The sequence below is a fragment of the Oncorhynchus nerka genome, linkage group LG27 (assembly GCF_034236695.1).
Source record: "Oncorhynchus nerka isolate Pitt River linkage group LG27, Oner_Uvic_2.0, whole genome shotgun sequence".
NCBI lineage: Eukaryota > Metazoa > Chordata > Actinopteri > Salmoniformes > Salmonidae > Oncorhynchus > Oncorhynchus nerka.
The window spans coordinates 71,561,255-71,583,234 of record NC_088422.1 but is presented as its reverse complement, the minus strand read 5'-3'; the positions used below and the strand labels follow the sequence as shown (position 1 = coordinate 71,583,234).

The 21,980-nt window shown below is 43.3% G+C and overlaps 1 protein-coding gene and 1 pseudogene across 4 annotated transcripts; both read left to right on the top strand.

The window, feature by feature from the left end:
* The first annotated feature begins 605 nt into the window (after positions 1-605).
* On the top strand, positions 606-7,560 carry LOC115111145 (prolyl 3-hydroxylase OGFOD1-like; annotated as a pseudogene).
* Positions 7,561-9,474: 1,914 nt separating this feature from the next.
* LOC115112333 (tumor necrosis factor receptor type 1-associated DEATH domain protein) lies at positions 9,475-21,980 on the top strand. Of its 4 annotated transcripts, XM_029639338.2 has the most exons (7): positions 9,482-9,566; positions 17,941-18,012; positions 19,211-19,304; positions 19,620-19,770; positions 20,159-20,442; positions 20,611-20,758; positions 21,217-21,980. In XM_029639338.2, exons 3-7 carry the CDS (start codon positions 19,284-19,286, stop codon positions 21,513-21,515), a joined length of 903 nt encoding a protein of 300 aa, XP_029495198.1. In that variant the 5' UTR covers positions 9,482-9,566; positions 17,941-18,012; positions 19,211-19,283; the 3' UTR covers positions 21,516-21,980. The 4 variants fall into 4 exon arrangements, 3 of the variants coding, with proteins under 3 accessions (XP_029495197.1, XP_029495198.1, XP_029495199.1); XM_029639337.2 differs by lacking the exon at positions 17,941-18,012 and having other exon boundaries at positions 9,475-9,566; XM_029639339.1 differs by lacking the exons at positions 9,482-9,566; positions 17,941-18,012 and adding an exon at positions 18,488-18,588.

Here is a 21,980-nt window from a genome sequence, read left to right as displayed (position 1 = left end):
TCAAGCTTGGAGGGAACAATAGTGTTGAATGCTGAACTGTAATCAATGAACAGCATTCTCACAGGTGTTCCTCTTGTCCAAATGTGTTACGGCCATGTGCATAGCGATGGAAATGGATCTGGATCTGTTGTAGCGGTAGGCAAATTGGAGTGGGTCCAGTCTGCTTGTCATGCTGGCCTTGGTGTGGGCCATGACCAGCCTCTCAAAGCACTTCATGATGACCGATGAGAGTGCGACGGGGTGATTGTCATTTGGGCCACTGAGACGATGGTGGTCTCCTTAAAGCAGGTGGGGACTACAGCCCGGGTCAGGTTGAAGATGTTTGAGATGCCAGCTGGTCAGCACACCCTCTGAGAACGCGGCCAGGGATGCCATCTGGGCCGGCGGCTTTGTGAGTATTCACTTTTTTGAGAGTTTTCCTCAAGTCAGCCTTGAAAAGCGAAAGCATCTGGTCGTCCGGAGCAGCGAGAGTCTTCCTGGATGGCTCTTTGTCTGCCTTGAAGCAAGCATTCAATGTGTTAAGATCATCTGGGAGTGAGGCTTTGGTGGGCACCGCACAGCTGGATTTGGCTTTGTAGTCTGTGGTAGTCAGTAGTCCTTGCCACATGCGACGTGAGTCTGAAATGTCAAACATAAATTAAGTTTGAGTCTGTATTGTCTTTTTGCGTCTCTAATCCATTTGCGGAGCTCCTACCTGCTTGCCTTGTACGTGTTGCGCACCACCGATTCATCGGTTTCGTTCTGCTGACATTGAATGCTGCGGTGCGGGCTCTCATATATGGCACCCAAAGAGAAGTAAGAAAATGGTGTCACAAAAAAAGTATGTTTTTGGAGTATTGAGGTTTACCACCTTCCTATGTGCTGTTAGAATGGGTTAGAACCTTACATGAAAATGTTCCAGAGGTAACAACTGACTCTAAGACATACATTAGTTAATGTTACATTTATTCACATAATTGGTGTTAAAACTTTTTTTATATTGGTAGACCAGTCGTTGAGTGTTCCTCTTAAGGGGGCCTGGAGCTGGACTGCCACCATTTCCCTCACTGCATCATCAGGAACTTCATCCAGAGTGACAGCTTTACAGAGAACCTACAGAGGGAGCTTCTAGACCTCAACTTCCATGAGAAGTCCAACGACCTGTACAAATTTAATCAGGTGAAAAAGGAAAACTGATAGGAATACAGTTTGGAAACGGGTTGCTTCTTGTTCATAATGTTTCTTTACTCTTCCTTTTGGAGTTATGACATTGGGAGTTGTGATACTCATTGACAATTTCTCTTACAGTCAGATGACCTGAAAAAGAGAAAAGAGCCTCACATCACAGGCTTGAGATAATTTGTATGTGTCTGTGTGAGAGCAATTTAGGGAGGTAGAGAGAACATGTTTGCTTTGTGTGTGTGCAGCAGACGGGGATCTGTGTAACTCATTCCTCAGCCTGAAGTGTCTCCACTTGCGCGTGCTTCCACAAGTGTCTCCATTTGGACGACTGAGTAAGACGCTTCAGGATGGCGGTTGCGTGTTTCTGAGGGAGGTCCTGAGTTCAAGCCTCGGTATGCGCTGAATCAGGGGAAAGCGGTACTCACTACGCAAACAGCGTGATGTTCTTTACATGTGCATGCTCTCAGTTTGGCTGTTTTTGAGCTTTGTGTGTGTTTTCAGGGCAGGACTATTTGGGCGGTTTCGATCCTGGCTGGGGGAAGTGTTGGGGGTAGAACTGAAGCTCACAGTGGACATTTCCTGTGCCAAGTACCAATACACTGGTGTCACATGTTTTTACCTCTACTCTTCAAAAAAACTATGAGCAAGCCTTAATATTAGCATGCTCTTCCTAGAAAAGAGCAGACGCACTGAGCTATCCCCCCAAGATATCCTATTCTACCCACTGCATAGTTAGTCTATATGGACATGCATATTTCTGGAATTAATTATGAAATATACATTGTCTTTATCAATGCCCTCTCTATCTCTCTGTCGGTAGATGTTCTGTTGTGTCATGATGATGAGTTGGAGGGGAGGCGTGTTGCCTTCATCCTCTACTTTGTCCCTCCATGGGAGAGCAGCGATGGAGGAACCCTGGATCTCTTCAGCACAGATGGTAAGTATTGGTGTGTGTGTGTGTGTGTGTGTGTATTGGCGTGAGTGAAAAAATGTGTGTTTTAACTTATAATCTACTTTGTGCATAGATCACTTCCAGCCCCATAGTGTGGTGAAGTCTCTGGTGCCCAGCTGGAACACTCTGGTTCTCTTCGAGGTTTCACCCGTCTCCTTCCACCAGGTAGTTCTTCCTATACCACCGGATAACAACCACACACTTCACACCTCTCACCTGTCCAGGTAGCAGTAGTGCAATCTACGGATGGTTGTCTCTCTGTGTGTTTGTCCAGGTTTCACGGGCCGTCTTTGGAGCGACCCCCTCGTCACACAGAGCCCCCCTTCCCAAGGAGCCCCCAACTTCTCAAAGATGTAAGTGTGTGTGTGTTCTGAAACAGTGAACTCACAGCCATATAGCAAGGATGTGGTCACAAGGATGTGTGTGTGTGCATTTTACCTGAGTGTGTATTTTGTGTGTCTGTTCACAGTGCTGCTAGAGTGGCTGAATCCACTGCATCTGGATGTTGACTACCAGTCACAGGTTCAGCAAGAGTTAGAGGACAGCTGAGATCCAGCTCAAGAATTTCCTCAAAGTAACACCATTACTCTACCTCTTAATTTTTCCATCTCTCTCCTGCTGCCTCTCTCCTGGTTGACAGTGTCTGTCTCTACAGGAGGAGAAGTTTAAGGTGAGTGAAGCACTGCGATCGACTGACGTCCAGTGGACCAAGCAAGGTCCTCCCAACAGGAGTTGAGCCTGTCAAGTAATTTGTTTGTGTGAGTGAGAGAGAGATTCCGAACGTGTTATGATGGCTGTAAACGTATATGATGTGTGTAAATATTTTTGTGTATGTCCGTTGTGCAGATGTTATGAAGTGACTTCGTTAGAGTCCTTCCCCCAGTGTGTGAGTGCATGCTGGGAGATGTTGTTCTGACTGCATCTCAGCCCTAGTGACGAAGACAAGGAGGAAGAGAAGGACCAAGAAGATGAACAAGAGAGAGAAGCCACAGGGTCATCTGGGTACAAACCATCAGCTAATAAGAATACCAAAGGTGTGTTGCTTGTTTGTGCATGTACACTACCGGTCAAAAGCTTTCAATGGTTTTTCTTTATTTTTACTATTTTCTACATTGTAGAATAGTAGTGAAGACGTCAATACTATAAAATAACACATATGGAATCATGTAGTAACCAAAAAAGTGTTAAACAAATCTAAACATATTTTATATTTGAGATTCTTCAAATAGCCACCCTTTGCCTTGATGACAGCTTTACACACTCTTGGCATTCTGCCAACCAGCTTCACCTGGAATGCTTTTCCAACGGTCTTGAAGGAGTTCCCACATAGACTGAGCACATGTTGGCGGCTTTTCCTTCACTCTGTGGCCCAACTCATCCCAAACCATCTCAATTGAGTTGAAGTCGGGGGATTGGGGAGGCCAGGTCATCTGATGCAGCACTCCATCACTCCTTCTTGGTAAAATAGCTCTTACACAGCCTGGAGGTGTTGGGTCATTGTCCTGTTGAAAAACAAATGATAGTCCCACTAAGTGCAAACCAGATGGGATGGTGTATCTCTGCAGAATGCTGTGGTAGCCATGCTGGTTAAGTGTGCCTTGAATTCTAAATAAATCACAGACAGTGTCACCAGCAAAGCACCCCCACACCAAAACACCTCCTCCTCCATGCTTCACGGTGGGAACCACACATGCGGAGATCATACGTTCACCTACTCTGCGTCTCACAAAAACACGGCAGTTGGAACCAAAAATCTCAAATTTGGACTCCAGATCAATGGACAAATTTCCACCAGGCTAATGTCCATTGCTCGTGTTTCTTGGCCCAAGCAAGTATCTTCTTATTATTGGTGTCCTTTAATAGTGGTTTCTTTGCAGCAATTCGACCATGGAGGCCTGATTCACACAGTCTCCTCTGAACAGTTGATGTTGAGATGTGTCTGTTACTTGAACTCTGTGAAGCATTTATTTGGGCTGCAATTTCTGAGGCTGGTAACCCTAATGATCTTGTCCTCTGCAGCAGAGGTAACTCTGGGCCTTCCATTCTTGTGGCAGTCCTCATGAGAGCCAGTTTCATCATAGCACTTGATTGTTTTTGCGACTGCACTTGAAGAAACGTTCGAAGTTCTTGAAATTTTCTGTATGGACTGACCTTCATGTCTTAAAGTAATGATGGACTGTCATTTGAATCCTACAGACGAAGAACCATATATGTGACAATTTTTCCATTTTAAGATAATCAGTTATTTTTATATTATTAATTGTGTGTACCACATTAGGTGTTTTATGGTTGACAAATAATTTACCATACCCATATCTTCCAACAACAATTTATATTTTTTTGTTATTTCAAAAAATACTTTTTTTTATTGCCGTTTTAATTTTAAGAATGTGGAAGAACAGTATATCTCCAGTGATGATTTCAGTTTGTGGAAGAACAGTATATGTGACATTTTGCATGACTTGTAAGATGTCCTTTTTTAACACCTGATATGATGTTTTAAGTACTTTCAAGTATAGACGCCCTTCGTGTAAATAACTTAAATGCAATATGCAGTTAATTCATTTGTATGGAGGTTCATTTAAAGGTGGTCTATCAACTTTAGCACTGATGACTTTTCTTAAAAGTTGAGTCATGAAATCTTAGTCTCATTTAAAATGAAGCCCTCAATGTGAACATACCATAGAACTACAAAACACTCCCAATCTATACACAGAATGAGTTTGTCCTGCACCATTGTGTAACACAGCACTTTTAGAGTTAACGTTAATGTACGTATCATTACTGTCAAAGTTCAACTATGCAAGTGTTCAATATAGCTATTATAATAATAGGCGTTTTGTCTTATTTCTAACCTGTTCTAAGCCGGAGAGAATCAACGCTTGTTGTTTCTCGTATGGGGCAGTGTAGAAACTATTGAACAGATGCAGCTTGCGCTCATCAGTCAACTTTCCACAATCCTTTCTGCACGTCGTGGAACACGCTCTTCCCTGCAGGATACAGTGCAACTAGCTACTGTAGCCATATCGAATCATCCGGTGGATGGAGAAAAAGTAGCTAGCTATGTTTCTTCTATAATCTAGCAATAACATTTGTAACGATAATGTATGAGTTATTAGCCAATATGTTTTCTCTATAGTTACAAATTAGACAGCCCACAACATACATGGTAGTTACTGTACTCTATAGCTAGCTAGCTTGACTGTTTAATATACGGTTCTTCCACATACCTCTTTTGGACAGCTTTACCCAGTTTTTTCTTGACCCTTACGATTTGTATAGGGTTTTCCCGCATCCCGTAAGATCTTCCTTTGCTTGTCTTTCTATTCTTTTAGTTTAGTTTTACGTTTCTTTCCCACATTTCTGCGATTTTCATCAGCAACAGAAAGGTTGTGCGCTTGTCCGTCCATTCTGAGTGGTGCACATAAACGGTTATTCCACGAGAGCCTATCTTTAAATTTAAAATTATTGTTAATTAGCGCGTGGAAAGCTTGTGAAACCGGTTCACTATAGAAAAGGGGTGTCCAATAATGATTGTTCATGTATATCTCGTTTTTTTTGTAAATGTCACATATATGGTTCTTCGTCGGTAGGATTCATTTGTCTTTGCTTATTTGAGCTGTTCTTGCCATAATATGGACTTGGTATTTTACCAAGTAGGGTTATCTTCTGTATACCCCCATACCTTGTCACAACACAACTTATTGGCTCAAACATATTAAGAAGGAAAGAAATTCCACAAAGTAACTTTTAAGAAGGCACATCTGTTAATTGAAATGCATTCTAGGTGATTATCCCATGAAGCTGGTTGAGAGAATACCATGAGTGGTCAAAGCTGTCATCAAGGCAAATGGCGGCTATTTGAAGAATCTCAAATATAAAATAGATTTAGATTTGTTTAACACTTTTTTAGTTACCACTTTATGATTCCATATGTGTTATTTCATAGTTTTGATGTCTTCACTATTCTACAATGTAGAAAATAGTACAAATAAAGAAAAACCTTTGAATGAGTAGGTGTTCTAAAACTTTTGACAGGTAGTGTATGTGTGGGTTTGTGTGTGTGTTGACCCCTGTGTGTATCCTCAGATATGTGTGTTTGTGAGCCTTGACCTTTCTGTACCTCCTCAGGACTGAATATGCCTTTCTAAGTATGTATTGACCCCTCTGTGTGTATTCTCAAGAGCCAAGCACTCCGGTGTGTGTTGGAGAACTGCGTTGCTGGGCTCACGGGGACTACACACTACTGCACGATGGAGACGCATCGAGAGCGGAGTACGCCCTTGACCTACTGCTGCCCCTGAGCTGTCCTGGTCAGTCACAGACACGCTTAATCACACACACGCTTAATCAGACACTCATGCCTAATCACACAGACACACAATGTAGGTTAGAATCATAGTTTGGGAAATATAAAAAAAATTGTAAGTGTGAATGTTATCATACACAATATCAAATCCAAAGTGTGATAACTGTCTTTTTATTTTTCAGACTGGCAGACCGAGTTTGGGGGCTTCACCTCTTATATTGCTAATGAAGAGGATGAGGAGGTGAGTGATGTCACAGTTCAAATGGCAACTGATCAACTAGATTCCTGTGATTGTCATGGTTGTCATTTCTCATCAGTGTCCTCCTGTCCGCAGCTCCTGATGGTGTATCCAGAGGTCAACTCCCTGGCTCTTGTCTACAGGGACAAAGAGACTCTCAAATTTGTCAAACATATAATTCACAGAAGCTCCACTCTACCTATTGGTGATTCTTGTAGGAGAGCAGTTTATGACTTCTCCTTTGTGTATTATGAATGAGTTTTTGTGTGTATGTGTTGAGGTGTATGTGTTTGTAATATAACATCACTGTGAGGGGTGGTGGGTCTACTCTAAAGCCTCATGATGTCATGTGTTCTTCATTAAAGTGAACAGACTGGGATACCCTGTTACCATGGTTACCTGGTTTTGGTCGGCAGCCACAGAGTAACACAGGTTTTTTTGTTGTTGAAATGTCTACAGTGACAGCACTTGGTAGTATTTTGTGTTCATTATCGTGCCGTTGTTGTGGCCCTGTATGGATGAGTTGGCAGGTCATGGCATTAGCAACGCCAGAGTTGTGGGTTTGTTTCCCGGAGCTACCCAGACGTGAAATATATGCACACGTGATTGCAAGTCGCGTTAGATAAAAGCATCTGCTAAATGGAAATAATAATAATAATATCATTATATATTGCTAGTTTATTTGTGTGTCTGTAGTATGTGTTCAAACTATCTTACAGTATTCATGCTGTCACTGTAAAAACGAATCTGTCTGCAAGGAAAGTAAACTACAGAGCAGTGATTGAACATTAGAGAACCAAATCCATACACACTCGCACAACCACCACTCCGATGTTAAATTCTTCACTTGGATATCAAACTGAATAACAAATGAGTAAAAACAGATAGATGTTTGGCAGACCTATGATTTCACTCATCTTTTAAAATGTATTTTTATTGGCCCATCCCCTCTTCTTACAGCATTTGTTGTTATATTTACGTATGACTCATATTTTACATACATGGCACTTTTCTTTTACACAGTAGTTACATAGCAAAATATAGTTATTTAAATACATTGCATAGTACTTAAACACATCGGTATACATTATTTAGTTTTTAGTCACCGTAGTGAAAATATTGAAACAATGGTTGCAGTCTGTTACATTTCGATAAAGGATGTAGATACATACTGTAACTATAGATTGTCACACCAGATATTGTGATTTAACCAGAGTCGTTTGGTATCCATTACTGGGAGTTACAGGTTGGGTACTGTTTGGTGTAACAGAGAATTTTCGAGCAACTTTAACTTGGCGACACTATCTTCGTTCTCGATTCGGACAAACGTATCTTTTAAAATGTCTGTGTCCAAATGCAAGTGGTGCGAAAATGCTCCATTATTAAAATACATGTTTTGCTACATTAAGTAATCTAACGATGTGCACATCGCCGACTTGTCTATTTCAAATATTCTCCCATCGATCGAGATAGGTGTGTCATCATGACAACTAGGGAAACTGGGATATTTTCTACGATTTGGCAAATCGGAAATGTATGAGTTTCCTAATTCCAACTAGCATGTGAAAGCGGCATAATCTCTCTTGGGCAGATGAAACGGCGAGAAACTGTCAAGGCTCACATAGAATTGTGTTATTACCAGCAGCGGTAGTTTCTGGTTTGGGGTTTTAATCGTTGATTATTTGGACGAATCAAGATTGGGCGAAGGCTGTGCTCGAACTGGTGCGGTTATTTTCAAGCCCGCGTGGACAATAAACGGTTTTCAGTAGAATCCACAACCACAAAGTAAAACAATTCTATATCATAATTGTTAATGGAACCCCCCCCAGCAGTGAAATATAGATAATGTGTTTGTGATGATTACAATATTGCTGCTGTGATCAAAGAGGATATTTAGGGATGAACAGTAGTCTAACATGTTTAATGTGTGTGGGTGTTTGACAGTAACACAGCACTACAGATATATTTCAGCACCAGGGTTTATTAATCGATGAGGATATTTTAGCTTTGCACATTGATGCGCTGGCATATCAGATTCTGAGAGAAGAAGAGAGGGCTCAAGTCTGTCTTGACTCTACCTGTCCGAATTTTCTTGGAAGGGGCTCTCTGATTAATAGTGAGGGCATTTCCTGTCATGCCTAGATAAGACCGACAGTTTACTGTCAGACCTTATGTGGGCCTTGCTCACATCATTTTTGTTTTTTATGTGAATCCTTTCTATTCTGTTTATAGGCTCCATCTGGCCTGTTCTTGTCCCCAAGCAGTTGCCATAGTTTCAGTCTGTAACATACGTATTTCCTTTGAAAGTGAACATGTATTTCCTTGTTAATAAATGTGGCCTACCTTCTCTGAAATAATCTCTTGTCTGACAATGTGGATGTGCACGTAAGGAACATTCAAATGGCGCAGTGATTACTTCGAGGAAGGAATATACATGTTAACAACATTTAAACCGGGCAAATGAATAACGTCACCCATGGCCCTGCTTCCAAAAACATCAAATAACAGTAACTATCTATATAGGCCTAAACAAATAACCTGTTACTTATTTGGTATGTTGCTTCTCAGTCGATTCATTTTGCCTTTAGTGTCATGTTCAGTGGGTACATGCAATTATATAATTTCAACATTGTCATTAGCTACACAGTTGCAAGCAAATAGCTAAAGCAGTAAAGAATCAGTTCCGACAAATATTTCCTTCCAATCAAGCAACAAAAACAGTCAAATACTTCCTTCCTGTAAAGATACGTGATTCTAACCAATAGGGAAGCGGCATGTTCTTTCTCACCAATCACAGTGCCTCAGGTTTCCCTGTAACCAATTGCCTGTCGGGAAATTATTACTGTATCTGTGTTTTCCTGTGGTCAGGTCGTGTTGCCGTCCTTACAACATTTTTTTCTTTGAAGGTAAGTTAACAATACAATTATGATTTTACTTTAAACCCAAAACGAAATTATAGCCTATACAACAGTTAATGCCACAAATGACAGTAAACAAATGCATAACTACGTCAATCATGAAAGAAAATGTATTCAAGTTGCAATGATTCCTTTCTATCGTTGATTAGGCTACTGTTTTGTAACAACTTCAATGTATGATTAAAACTTCACCAATAGTTTTTTATTTATTATTGAAGGTCAATAGGCGGTGTTTGGTGCAGCTTAATTTACTATAAAGTAGGTCTACTTTTCTAATTTCCTAAAAGTCTGAACCGCACTGTGTCCAACGTGGTCTCAGAGCATTCTGTATTATTCTGTACGTAAACGCAAGACATGTTACATTTCGTATGGGAAGTATTAATTTGTGGATGTCCATCATCCATTTCGTATGATATGTTACAAATTACTATTAATATGACATATTACAAATTGCAATTTGTACCATATTGTAATGAAACAGGCAGGGCGCAGGTCTCGAACACTCGACCTTCTAACCCGAAGTCCAGCTCGCTATTGACTGTGCCACAAAAGCATGCTTAAGCGGCAGAGTCGATATCCACGCTTATAAACCCAGGGTCGTTACACTATTCCCTTCTTTCAAAGAGCGCGTCCTCGCACTAGCTTGCGACTCTACGTCTTACAGGAACTCTCACCGGCCAAGCACACGCACTGTCGTGGATGCAAGGTCCGACCACTTCTGACACCAATGTAATGAAACAGGCAGCGCGCAGGTCTCGAACCCTCGTCCTTCGAGTCCGAAATCCAGCACGCTATCGACTGTGCCACAAAAGCATGCTCAAGCGGCAGAGTCGATATCCGCGCTTATTAACCCAGTGTCATTACAATATGTTACAAATTGTGATTCGTACAATATGTTCTGAATTTCCAAAACATATATGTTACACAATAAATTGAATTTTTAACATTAGCTAGCTCTAGGGGTTAAGGTTGAAAGTTAGGTTAAAGGGTTAGGGAAGAGTTATGTTAGGGGAAGGGTTCGCTAAAAGTGTTAAGGTTAGGGGAAGTTACTAATTAGCTAAAATGCTAAAGTTGTCCGTGATGAGATTCGAACACATTCACATTATATTCCTGACCAACCACCCTCCTTTAGTTTTTTTCTGGTTGAGGTTATTCATAGTGCAAGAAAGTGCATAAATGAAAAGGGAAAACAAAACACAAAAGTTTCGGCCTTTGGCCATTCTCAGTGTAAATCTACATTTAATTTATTTGGGAACCATGATGTTCTAATAATCGTCTTTATTTTGCATTCAAGTCTCCGTTTTGGATTTATTCCTTTTTTCGACAGTGCGCGGGTCTCCATCTCTTTCACTATACCAAACGTAACATATCATATTGATTTGAGTGACCCAGATTTACATTTACTATGTTACGTCTAGTCTATGAGACCAGTCTGCTGTGTCATATTCTTGCCTCATAGCAGGAGAGAATGTAGTGAAATTCCTGTCATCTTGTACATGTGACTCACTGGACTCGCGTTTTCACAGAACTACATACCACACAGTGCTACCTGTCTTGTAGGCTCAGTAGTCTAAACCAATGATTTATATAAACCCTGGATTGCTGATGCTATCTATTGGTCAATGAAAGACTTTGAAGCCATATTGGCACTCTTCAGAAAAGCAGTAGTTCCATAGTTATGAATATAATTCTTCAGTATTTCATTTAAATCTTTCAAGGACAAAATTTCATGTATTTAAGTATTTTGTAGCAGTGGGGACAGTGACATATTAGACACATAAAATTCTACTTGAAGGAAAATGTTTTTATATATTTTCATTTTTTATTTGTATGCTTAGCTCACATAATATGATTCAAAACTATGCATTAAGGTGTCTGTAATAGAGTTAACGTGGCAAAAACAAATAAATGCTTTATAAAATATTCCAAAATATTTGTATCTTCAAAACAGCGCCCCTGTTTTTCATTAGTCTAACCCGTCATAGAGCTCACCAGTTTGTAATAATAAACAACAAAAATAAAGTCTGAGGTAACACAGGCTTAAGAGATCTTACATATTTTGTTCTATATACATATATGTACATATTCTCATTCGCCCCTTTAGATTTGTGTGTATTAGGTAGTTGTTGGGAATTGTTAGATTACTTGTTAGATTTGTGTGTATTAGGTAGTTGTTGGGAATTGTTCAATTACTTGTTAGATATTACTGCACCGTTGGAACTACAAGCACAAGCATTTCGCTACACTCGCATTAACATCTGCTAACCATGTGTATGTGACAAATAAAATTTGATTTGATTTATTCGTCAGTTAACATGACCTTTATGAATGTATTTGTTTATTTTCCCATTGAATCATTACTATTGCTCTCTATAGACTACCATATAAGTATTCACTACAAAAAATGAAACCGACCAATTAGACTTGTTTGGCAGTCTGTACCTTGTAGACTCTCGTTTTCATCCTAATCAAAAGAATGGCATTCGCTGAATTGAACCAATGTCCAGGAATCCTTTGGTTGGCACTTGGCAGGATGATTTTAGTCTTTGACGCTGCAGTGGTGGATGTTAAATGTTGCATTAATAAACTCTTGATGATGACATAATCCTCATACACTCTATGGTATTCTAGACTACATCTGGTGAATTAATCCAGCACACTTTCAGTTTTAGTAATGTATGACACTACCGGTCTATGAATGTAATGATGGCTTATGATTACATGTAGGCCAGGGGTCCACAATTACATTCAGCTGTGGACCGATTTTTGATAGATAGGTAAATAGAAAAAATGCAGACATTGAATATCCCTTTGAACAAGGTGAAGTTATTAATTACACTTTTGATTGTGTATCAATACACCCAGTCACAACAAAGATACAGGCGTCCTTCCTAACTCAGTTGCCGTAGAAGAAGGAAACCATTCAGGGATTTCACCATGAGGCCACAATGGTGACTTTCAAAGAGTTTCTCCTATCACAGAAAACTGAGGATGGATCAACAACAATATAGTTACTCCACAATATAAGCCTAAATGGCAGAGTGAAAAGAAGGAAGCCTGTACAGAATAATAAATATTCCAAAACATGCATACCACTCTTCATATTTTCAAGCATGGTGGTGGCTGCAACATATTATGGGTATACTTGTCACCGGCAAGGACTAGGGAGTTTTTTAGGATAAAAAGAAACAGAATGGAGCTAAGCAAAGGCAAAATCCTAAAGGAAACCTGGTTCAGTCTGCTTTCCAACAGACACTGGGAGACGAATGTACCTTTCAGCAGGACAATAACCTAAAACACAAGGCCAAATATACACTGGAGTTGCTTACCAAGATGACATTGAATGTTCCTGAGTGGCCTAGTTACAGTTTTGACTTAAATCGGCTTGAAAATATATGGCAAGACTTGAAAATGCCTGTCTAGCAATGATCAACAACCATCTTGACAGACCTTGAAGAATAACAAAAAGAATAACTCTTAGAGACTTACCCAGAAAGACTCACAGCTGTAATTGCTGCCAAAGGTGATTCTAATGTATTGACTCAAGGATGTGAATACTTATGATATTTCTGTATTTAATTTCCAATAAATATACTAAAATGTCTTAAAAGATGTTTTCACCTTGTCATTATGGGGTATTGTGTGTAGATGGGTAAGAAAACATTTTTTAAATCATTTTTTAATTCAGGCTGTAACGAAACAAAATGTGAAATAAGCCAAGGGGTATGAATACTTTCTGAAGGCACTGTATGTGCCTCTATTGATGCGTGAGAATACTTGGGAACAGATTTCCTAAATGAAAATCAATTTGAGATGATTTCCTGGTGATTTTAGACTTTTATCTTCCCCAATAGGCGGCAATTTAAAAAATATAAATATTTTTCTTTGCTCAGAAAACTTGGGCCAAATAAAATCACCTGCAGGCCAATTTTTTTATATGTATTCTTTTGGGCTCCCGAGTGGCGCAGAGGTCTAAGGCACTGCATCTCAGTGCTAAAGGCGTCACTACAGACCCTGGTTCGATTCCAGGCTGTATCACAACCGGCTGTGATTGGGAGTCCCATAGGGTGGCACACAATTGGCCCAGCGTCGTCCGGGTTAGGGCTTGGCCGGGGTATGCCGTCATTGTAAATAAAAATGTGTTTCTTTAATGACTTGCCTAGTTAAATAAAGGTTAAATAAAATAAGAAATGAATAGTATAATATGAGGATATGGGCATAATCCAGCTCAGATACTCTTTTCCCTTTATTTATCTCTCTCCCAGGTCTAGCACATCAAGCACTTTCTTGACCCTAAACCAGAACCAAGTCACATTGAAAGAAGTCTAACCAGAGATAGGGGTTAGGTTGAGGTCAGGCGTTAAGAGAGGGTGGACTGTGTGTGTGAGTGAGTGGGTTGGGGTAGTACCAGTGGCGTGATTAGGTCTGGGCTTCCGGGGCCTTAGCCAGACTGAAATGTGACTGCGTCACAACGTAAATGAAGGTTGGGTTTGTTTCAATCCAGCCCACAGTTGGCAGGACACAAGTAAAAATACATTCGGAGTGCAGCTGTCACATCATGACCATAGAGAGCCCTTATTTTCTATGGTAGAGTAGGTCAGGGCGTGACTGGGGGTTTTCTAGTTATTATTTTCTATGTGGGGTTCTATTTTAGTTTTTCTATGTTGGTGTTTGGTATGATTCCCAATTAGAGGCAGCTGGCTATCGTTGTCTCTAATTGGGGATCATATTTAAGTAGCATTTTTTCCACTTGTGTTTTATGGGATATTGTTTTGAGTTAGTGTATGTTACACCTCTTAGTTACGTTTCGTTGTTTGTTTCGTTCTAGCTTTATTGTTTTGTGCGTTTCCCTAAATAAAGATGTGGAACCCAGATCACAATGCACGTTGGTTTGAGTATGCTTCAAACAATCGTGACAGAATATCCCATCAAACCAGGACCAAGCAGCTTGCCCAAAGAGGGAAGGATTTCTGGACATGGGAATAAGTGATGGGGAGATGCGAAACCCTTCCTTGGAGACAGACGGAAGGAGATTATGGAGGACAGGGATGACAACAGGGTTCGCGCCTACAGAAAGCCCAAGGACAACCCCAAGTGTTATTTTTGGGGGGTGGACATGGATCTGGCGGCTGAGCAGAGGAAAGAGCCAGAGACTGTCAGGGAGGCAATGGCGAAGTTGGGAGAGAGTGAGATGAGAGAGATGTTGTGCAAGTGTGTTCTGCTCAACATCCGACCAGAGGATCCGGTTAGCAGTCTGGTGCAACCTGTGCCGGTTCCACGCTTCTGGCCTCAAGTGCACCTCTCCAGTCTGGTGCGTCATGTGTCTCCTCCTCGCACTCTCCCTGAAGTGCGTGTCCCCAGTCTGGTACGTCCTGTGCCTGCTCCTCGCACTCTCCCTGAAGTGCGTGCCCCCAGTCCGGTACGTCCTGTGCCTGCTCCTCGCACTCTCCCTCAAGTGCGCTTTCCAGTCAGGTACGTCCTGTGCCTGCTCTTCGCACTCTCCCTGAGGTGCGTGTCACCAGTCCGGTGCCACCTGTGCTGGCCCCACGCATCAGTCCTCCAGTGCGCCTTCCCAGTCCGGTGCGTCCTGTGCCTGCTCCTCGCACTCTCCCTGAGGTGCGTGTCACCAGTCCGGTGTCACCTGTGCCGGCCCCACGCATCAGGCCTCCAGTACACCTTCCCAGTCCAGAGCTTCAGGCGACGGTCCCCAGTCCAGAGCTTCCGGCGACGGTTCACAGTCCGGAACCTCCAACGACAGTCCATGGTCAGTAATCTCCTGAGACGGTCCACGGTCCGGAACCTCCTGAGACGGTCCACGGTCCGGAACCTCCTGAGACGGTCCACAGTCCGGAACCTCCTGGGACGGTCAACAGTCCGGAACCTCCAGCTCCATGGCCGGAGCCTTCCCCTGCGCCGATGCCCAGTCTAAGCACGGCGTCCAGTCCAGCTCCAAGGCCAGAGTCTTCTTCTGCGTTGGTGCCCAGTCCAGGCACAGCGTCCAGTCCCGCTCTATGGCGGGAGCCTGCGCTGATGCCCAGTCCAGGCACGGCGTCCAGTCCAGCTCCATGGCCGGTGCCTTCCTCTGCACTGATGTCCAGTCCAGATCTGGTGTCCAGTCCCGCTCCATGGCAGGAGCCTTCCTTGATACCGAGGTCCAGCCCAGGCACAGTGTTCAGCCCGGGTCCATGGCTGGATCCACGGGATGAGCGGGTTCTTCGGCCCGCACCAGAGCCGCCACCAAAGATGGTGGATTCGCAAGCTGAGTGGGTTCTTCGTCCTGCACCAGAGCCGCCCCCGATTCTGACGGATGAGCGGGTACTTCACCCGGCACCAGAGCCAACACTAGACCCCCCCCTATCCCTCCCTTTTGGTTTCAGGTTTTGCGGCCAGAGTCCGCACCTTTGGGCAGGGGTACCCTCATGTCCTGACCATAGAGAGCCCTTATTTTCTATGGTAGAGTAGGTCAGGGCGTGACTGGGGGTTGTCTAGTTATTATTTTCTATGTGGGGTTCTAGTTTAGTTTTTCTATGTTGGTGTTTGGTATGATTCCCAATTAGAGGCCGCTGGCTATCGTTGTCTCTAATTGGGGATCATATTTAAGTAGCATTTTTTCCACCTGTGTTTTATGGGATATTGTTTTGAGTTTGTGTATGTTACACCTCTTAGTTATGTTTCGTTGTTGGTTCGTTGTTGCTTTATTGTTTTGTGTGTCTCACTAAATAAAGATGTGGAACCCAGATCACGCTGCACGTTGGTCCGAGTATGCTTCAAACGATCGTGACAGCAGCTGCATGCGACCCGATCATAATGCCTGTGGTAAATTCAGTTTGATTTTGGATATCCCTATGGGGCTCTGTAAATTACACAATGTACATGGGACAATATGTTAAAATTCCAATAGCTCCAAATTTCAATGACTTAAAAAGCTCAAACCAAATATGAATTGTAGAAATACAAATGTTAAAAGCATTCCATGAAAAAACAAAGGAGATGATCGTGGATTTCAGGAAACAGTAGAGGGAGCAACCCCCTATCCACATAGACGGGACAATAGTGGAGAAGGTGGAACGTATAAGTTTCTCGGCGTACACATCACAGACAAACTGAAATGGTCTACCCACACAGACAGTGTGGTGAAGGGGCAACAGTGCCTCTTCAACCTCAGGAGGCTGAAGAAATTTGTCTTGTCACCTAAAACCTTGACAGACTTTTACAGATGCGCAATCGAGAGCATCCTGTCGGGCTGTACCACCGCCTGGTACGGCAACTGCACCCCCCTCAACAGCAGGGCTCTCCAGAGGGTTGTGCGGTCTGCACAACGCATCACTGGGAACAAACTCCGCAGAGTACGACCCTGCCTCACACAGGAAGCAGCGCAGGTCCTAATCCAGGCACTTGTCATCTCCCGTCTGGATTACTGCAACTCGCTGTTGGCTGGGCTCCCTGCCTGTGCCATTAAACCCCTACAACTCATCCAGAACGCCGCAGCCCGTCTGGTGTTCAACCTTCCCAAGTTCTCTCACGTCACCCCGCTCCTCCGCTCTCTCCACTGGCTTCCAGTTGAAGCTCGCATCCGCTACAAGACCATGGTGCTTGCCTACGGAGCTGTGAGGGGAACGGCACCTCAGTACCTCCAGGCTCTGATCAGGCCCTACACCCAAACAAGGGCACTGCGTTCATCCACCTCTGGCCTGCTCGCCTCCCTACCACTGAGGAAGTACAGTTCCCGCGCAGCCCAGTCAAAACTGTTCGCTGCTCTGGCCCCCCAATGGTGGAACAAACTCCCTCACGACGCCAGGACAGCGGAGTCAATCACCACCTTCCGGAGACACCTGAAACCCCACCTCTTTCAGGAATACCTAGGATAGGATAAAGTAATCCTTCTCACCCCCCCTTAAAAGATTTAGATGCACTATTGTAAAGTGGCTGTTCCACTGGATGTCTTAAGGTGAACGCACCAATTTGTAAGTCGCTCTGGATAAGAGCGTCTGCTAAATGTTAAATGTAAAATGTAGAAAACTAAAAGGTCTTGTTTTAGATTTTAGGCATGAACATATTCTCTCATTTACGTTGTGTAATTTATTTACTGTCCATAACTAGCCCCGGAGATAGGCTATCCAAAGTCAGGTCACACACCAGTCGGCTGAAGCTAATTGGCAATATAAGTTGGCTAATTTTTTCCACCTGTGAACATACACATGATACACCCACATCAAACCACACCCCAAAAGCAACTCGCATTTGAATTCAGTCATGCCCGCTAGCATTTCTTATTGAGCCAAATCTAAAACAAGGCCAAATCAGGAAGTGCAGTCGCCCTTCAAAACAAACTAATGACATGCTGCACCTTTCTACCTTTCAGATAGGAAGAGGAGGACAGATGAGAACAGCAGGCCAGTGGAGCAATTAGAACAGAAGCAGCCAGTGGCAAATGGTAGGGAAGAGCATGATTAAGGTGACCTGGTCACAGACCCAAAACAAGTTAAGCTACCCCAGTATCCCCTTGACCGTTTTGGATTGCAAAACTTAAGAAACACACCAGACCAGACACAGAGACAGCAACAGAAGAATATGATATGATGGAGAGAGACACCAGAAGAACAGAACAGGCCATAGCAGAAGAGGATAGACAAGGGAGATGGTAACAAACAAGACACAGACAGCAACAGACAAGAGACATAGAAAGTTACAGAAGAGGGCAGGTGGATTGAGCACACAGTAGACTGTATCACTTCAAGCTGCTCTAAAGAATCTAATTTGTTTTATTTATTTGCACAAATTATAAGAAGTGAAATACAGACAGTGAACAAATAAAACATGGCTTACAAAGAATTTGCAGGTAAGGTGAAAAAAAGTCCTGTGAAATTACTATTAAAATAATTGTTTACTTTAAAACTTTTTACAACCAGGACAGGATGAGAGAGGAGGGTAGACAAAAGACAGCAACATAGAATACTAAGAGACAGCAACAGACGACACATAGAAAGTGATGGAGAGCGCGAGAGGAGCGGTGAGCACACAGTAGACTATCACTTAAAGTTTTCTAATTACTGCTGTGTGTGTGTGTGTGTGTGTGTGTGTGTGTGTGTGTGTGTGTGAGAGAGAGATAGAAAGGGTGTTTGGGTACTGTGGGGCTTTAGTCAGTTTTGTCTTAGTGGTTTTTGGCAATACACTGTAGATGTATGTGTTCCAGAGAAGAGAGACCCTGTGGCAGGTGGGAAGGTGCACGTTACCTGAAAAATATATATTCTCTCAATATTAATCTCAAAGTGCACCAAATTAATGCATTTAACTGTTGAAATTCCTTAGATTCTTCCTGGGGGATAATGCCCCTTGGACCCCCCTACTGGCTTTGGGCTATGCCCCCAAAGTCTTCAAATCCTAGAAAAGCCCCAGGGTAGTAAAGGGACATTAAATAGTAAATTAATGTAATGACATATAAGATAGGGTAAGATACGTAAGAATCGTGGAGTGAGATAATATAAAGTGAGGGGTTCCATTGTATTGTGACTGCATCTTGATCCTGACTCTTTTTAATACCAGAATGGATTTGATTGATGTGTCTTGGCCTTTGAACTGTTGAACTGTTGACTGTTGATTACCTGAGTAATATATATGTTCTATCTCTGCAGGAAGGAAGACGCTTGAAGGGAACACAGAAGAAGCTTGTGACAGCTGAGGTCAGATGACGGGAATGCTCAAACAATGGACATAATGGATGAAAAGGTACTCTATGTTTAGTTGAGAGAGGCAGGAGAGGAGGTGTGATATGTATGAGAGGGAAAAGGGGAACGAGGCAGGGACAGAGACAGTTCCCATTAACTATTTATAGGACAACATGCATGTCTGTTTCTGTTAGTGCGCATGCGTGTGATAATGTCAAGTGGGGAGTGTGTGTGTACTGTGTATGTAAGAATGTAGCTGTAAGTACAAGCTCCTGTGCTGTACAAAATTCAGCATAATGTTTGAATAGTAGCATACAGAGCAGAGACATTATGAACTTTAATCTTGTATGGGATGTTGTACCATATGATATTTTAGAAAATGGTGGCACTGAGTGTAGAGGATGGCCCGTGGACAGGATGTGCGGTTCTCTTCCTGCACTCCTGTCCCGCAGTGAACCTGCTCTCTCTCTACAAAGACCAGCAGGGCAAGTTCAGCGTCTTCAAAGTCCTCAAGCTGACACTCACAGGTGAGCCACATCAGGCCATCCGGTCTCCAGCTAGCGTAGGGAGCATGCTGAGCATTGGGTGAGGCAGATGTATTATTGATAGAAAGAAAGGCTTAGCTTGGTGGTCATGGGGAGTGAAAAAGGGCTGGTGTTGCAGTGTGACCTGCTTATCTACTGAGGGGATGAATATAGTTAAAAGCTTATGAAAAACTGCTGTCAGATAAATGCTGGGAGATCTTTTAGGAAGTCATAACACGGTTGAGTTCAGAGCTCTGCCTGGACCAGAGTAGTGGAGGGATACACAGTCAGGTTATATTTATTTTATGGTCGCAGTGAAAAATATTACAATTGTGCCAGTGATTCGCTATGGTTACCTCTAACCTTTGACCTTACCTGGCCTGTGTCCCAGACTCAGCTGGGGGGCTGGAGGGGTACGAGATCCTAAAGCTGCACGATGCAGATCCTCTGCTGGGTGTGGAGGTGAAGTTTGTGGATGTGGCGGCGTGCCGCAGGTTCCTGCAGAGCTATGGCTCCGGTGCCGTACAACAGTCCCTCTCCCAGCACACCTGCCGCCTCCTCCACATCCCACAACAGGAGCTTGCATTGGAAACCCAGCTCAAAGCCGGGACGCACACTTTGGACTTTTGTCTGGACGACCTGGAGCTCTGTCTGCAGCACATCCACCAGTCACAGGTAATATACTATATACCGGTTATAATCCATATATAGTGGTGTTGTTACTGGTAATATATGATCAACAGATCACAAGCAATACTTCACCAATCTATACCTGACAGGTGCTCTGCTGTGCCTAATGACTCACTATGGGGTGTTCTAAATGTTGGTGTCACTTCCTGACAGCCGGATCGCCTACGGGATGATGAGATTGCTGAGCTGGACCAGCAGCTGCAGAGCCAGGCCTTGGGTCACATTCCCCAGCCACCCACCCTCACACAGGAAGAGCCCCCCGTGCCCAGCAACTGTTTCCTGTTCCAGAAGAGGGTGTTTGGTGAGTTGGCTCTGGCTTCCATGGCTGCTTCTTATCATCAGTGGGGGTTCAGCAGGGAGCTGTCCCCTGGGTCCTCTACATTCATACACTGGCATAGAACAGTGTTTCTCAACTCTCGGTCAGTAGACCAGCACTGGTCTATGGAAGGTTATTGACCTGTGCCTCAAATAGTTTGATGACACTTTTAGTCGGCTCAAGTGCTGGTTTTAATCTAAGTGGTCCTTTGAGGAAGAGGACCATTATAGCTTGCCCAATCTCTGGTATAGAGGACACTCATTATGGGTCATCTACTAAACCCGGGACGGCAGTGTAGCCTAGAAGTAAGAGAGGAGGGCCAGTAGCTGGAAAGTTGCTGTTGTATTTTACTTACTTACACCACGTCTTACATGCAGAAACATATATAGACTCTGGATACATGTCTCTAACACCCCCTCCCACTCTGTCTCCTGACCTATCAGAGGACCGCATGCTGGTGGCGGGGGACCTGCAGCGGTTCTCCAACGGCGTTGGGCGGGACTGGAGGAAAGTGGGGCGGGCCTTGGGCAAGAACTGCCGTGCGCTGAAGGGGCCGGCCATAGACAACCTGGCCTACGAGTATGAGAGGGAGGGGCTGTACGAGCAGGCCTATCAGCTGCTGAGCCGCTTCATCCAGGCGGAGGGGAGGGCGGCACGACTGGGCCGGCTGGTCAGAGCACTGGAAGACAGCAAACTCACTAGCCTGGCTGAGAACATTTTGGACATCCAGCCCCAGGATTGACACTGTCTGTCACACTGTCTGAGGGTGTGTGTTGTTCTGTGTGTGTGCATCTGTGTCTGTGTGAAAGAGTGGTAACGTGTGGGTGGCATTGTTTGTGTGAGCGCAAACGTGTGTGCACTAACTTACCTAGGTGCTACCATGTGTCAGTTCTGTGTGAGCTTTGTGTCTGTGAGCTTGATTGTATGTTTTTTTTATTTGAGTAAAAATGTCTTGTGTTACAAAACCAATAGTTCTCATAATTGCTATGTCACGTCATTGTTGTCTCTGGTTGGAGAGCAAACTAAAATCACTGCGGGCCTTTTCTTCTTCTGCTTTAAACCCAACCCCCTTTCTGCACCACAGACTGGACCATTGATGCATTTGATCATTCTACCAATAACCTAGATTGATATTGAACAATTTGCAATGGGATTGTGGAATATTTGTTCCGAATTCCAAATAAAGTGTTGGATTTATAAAAACGAA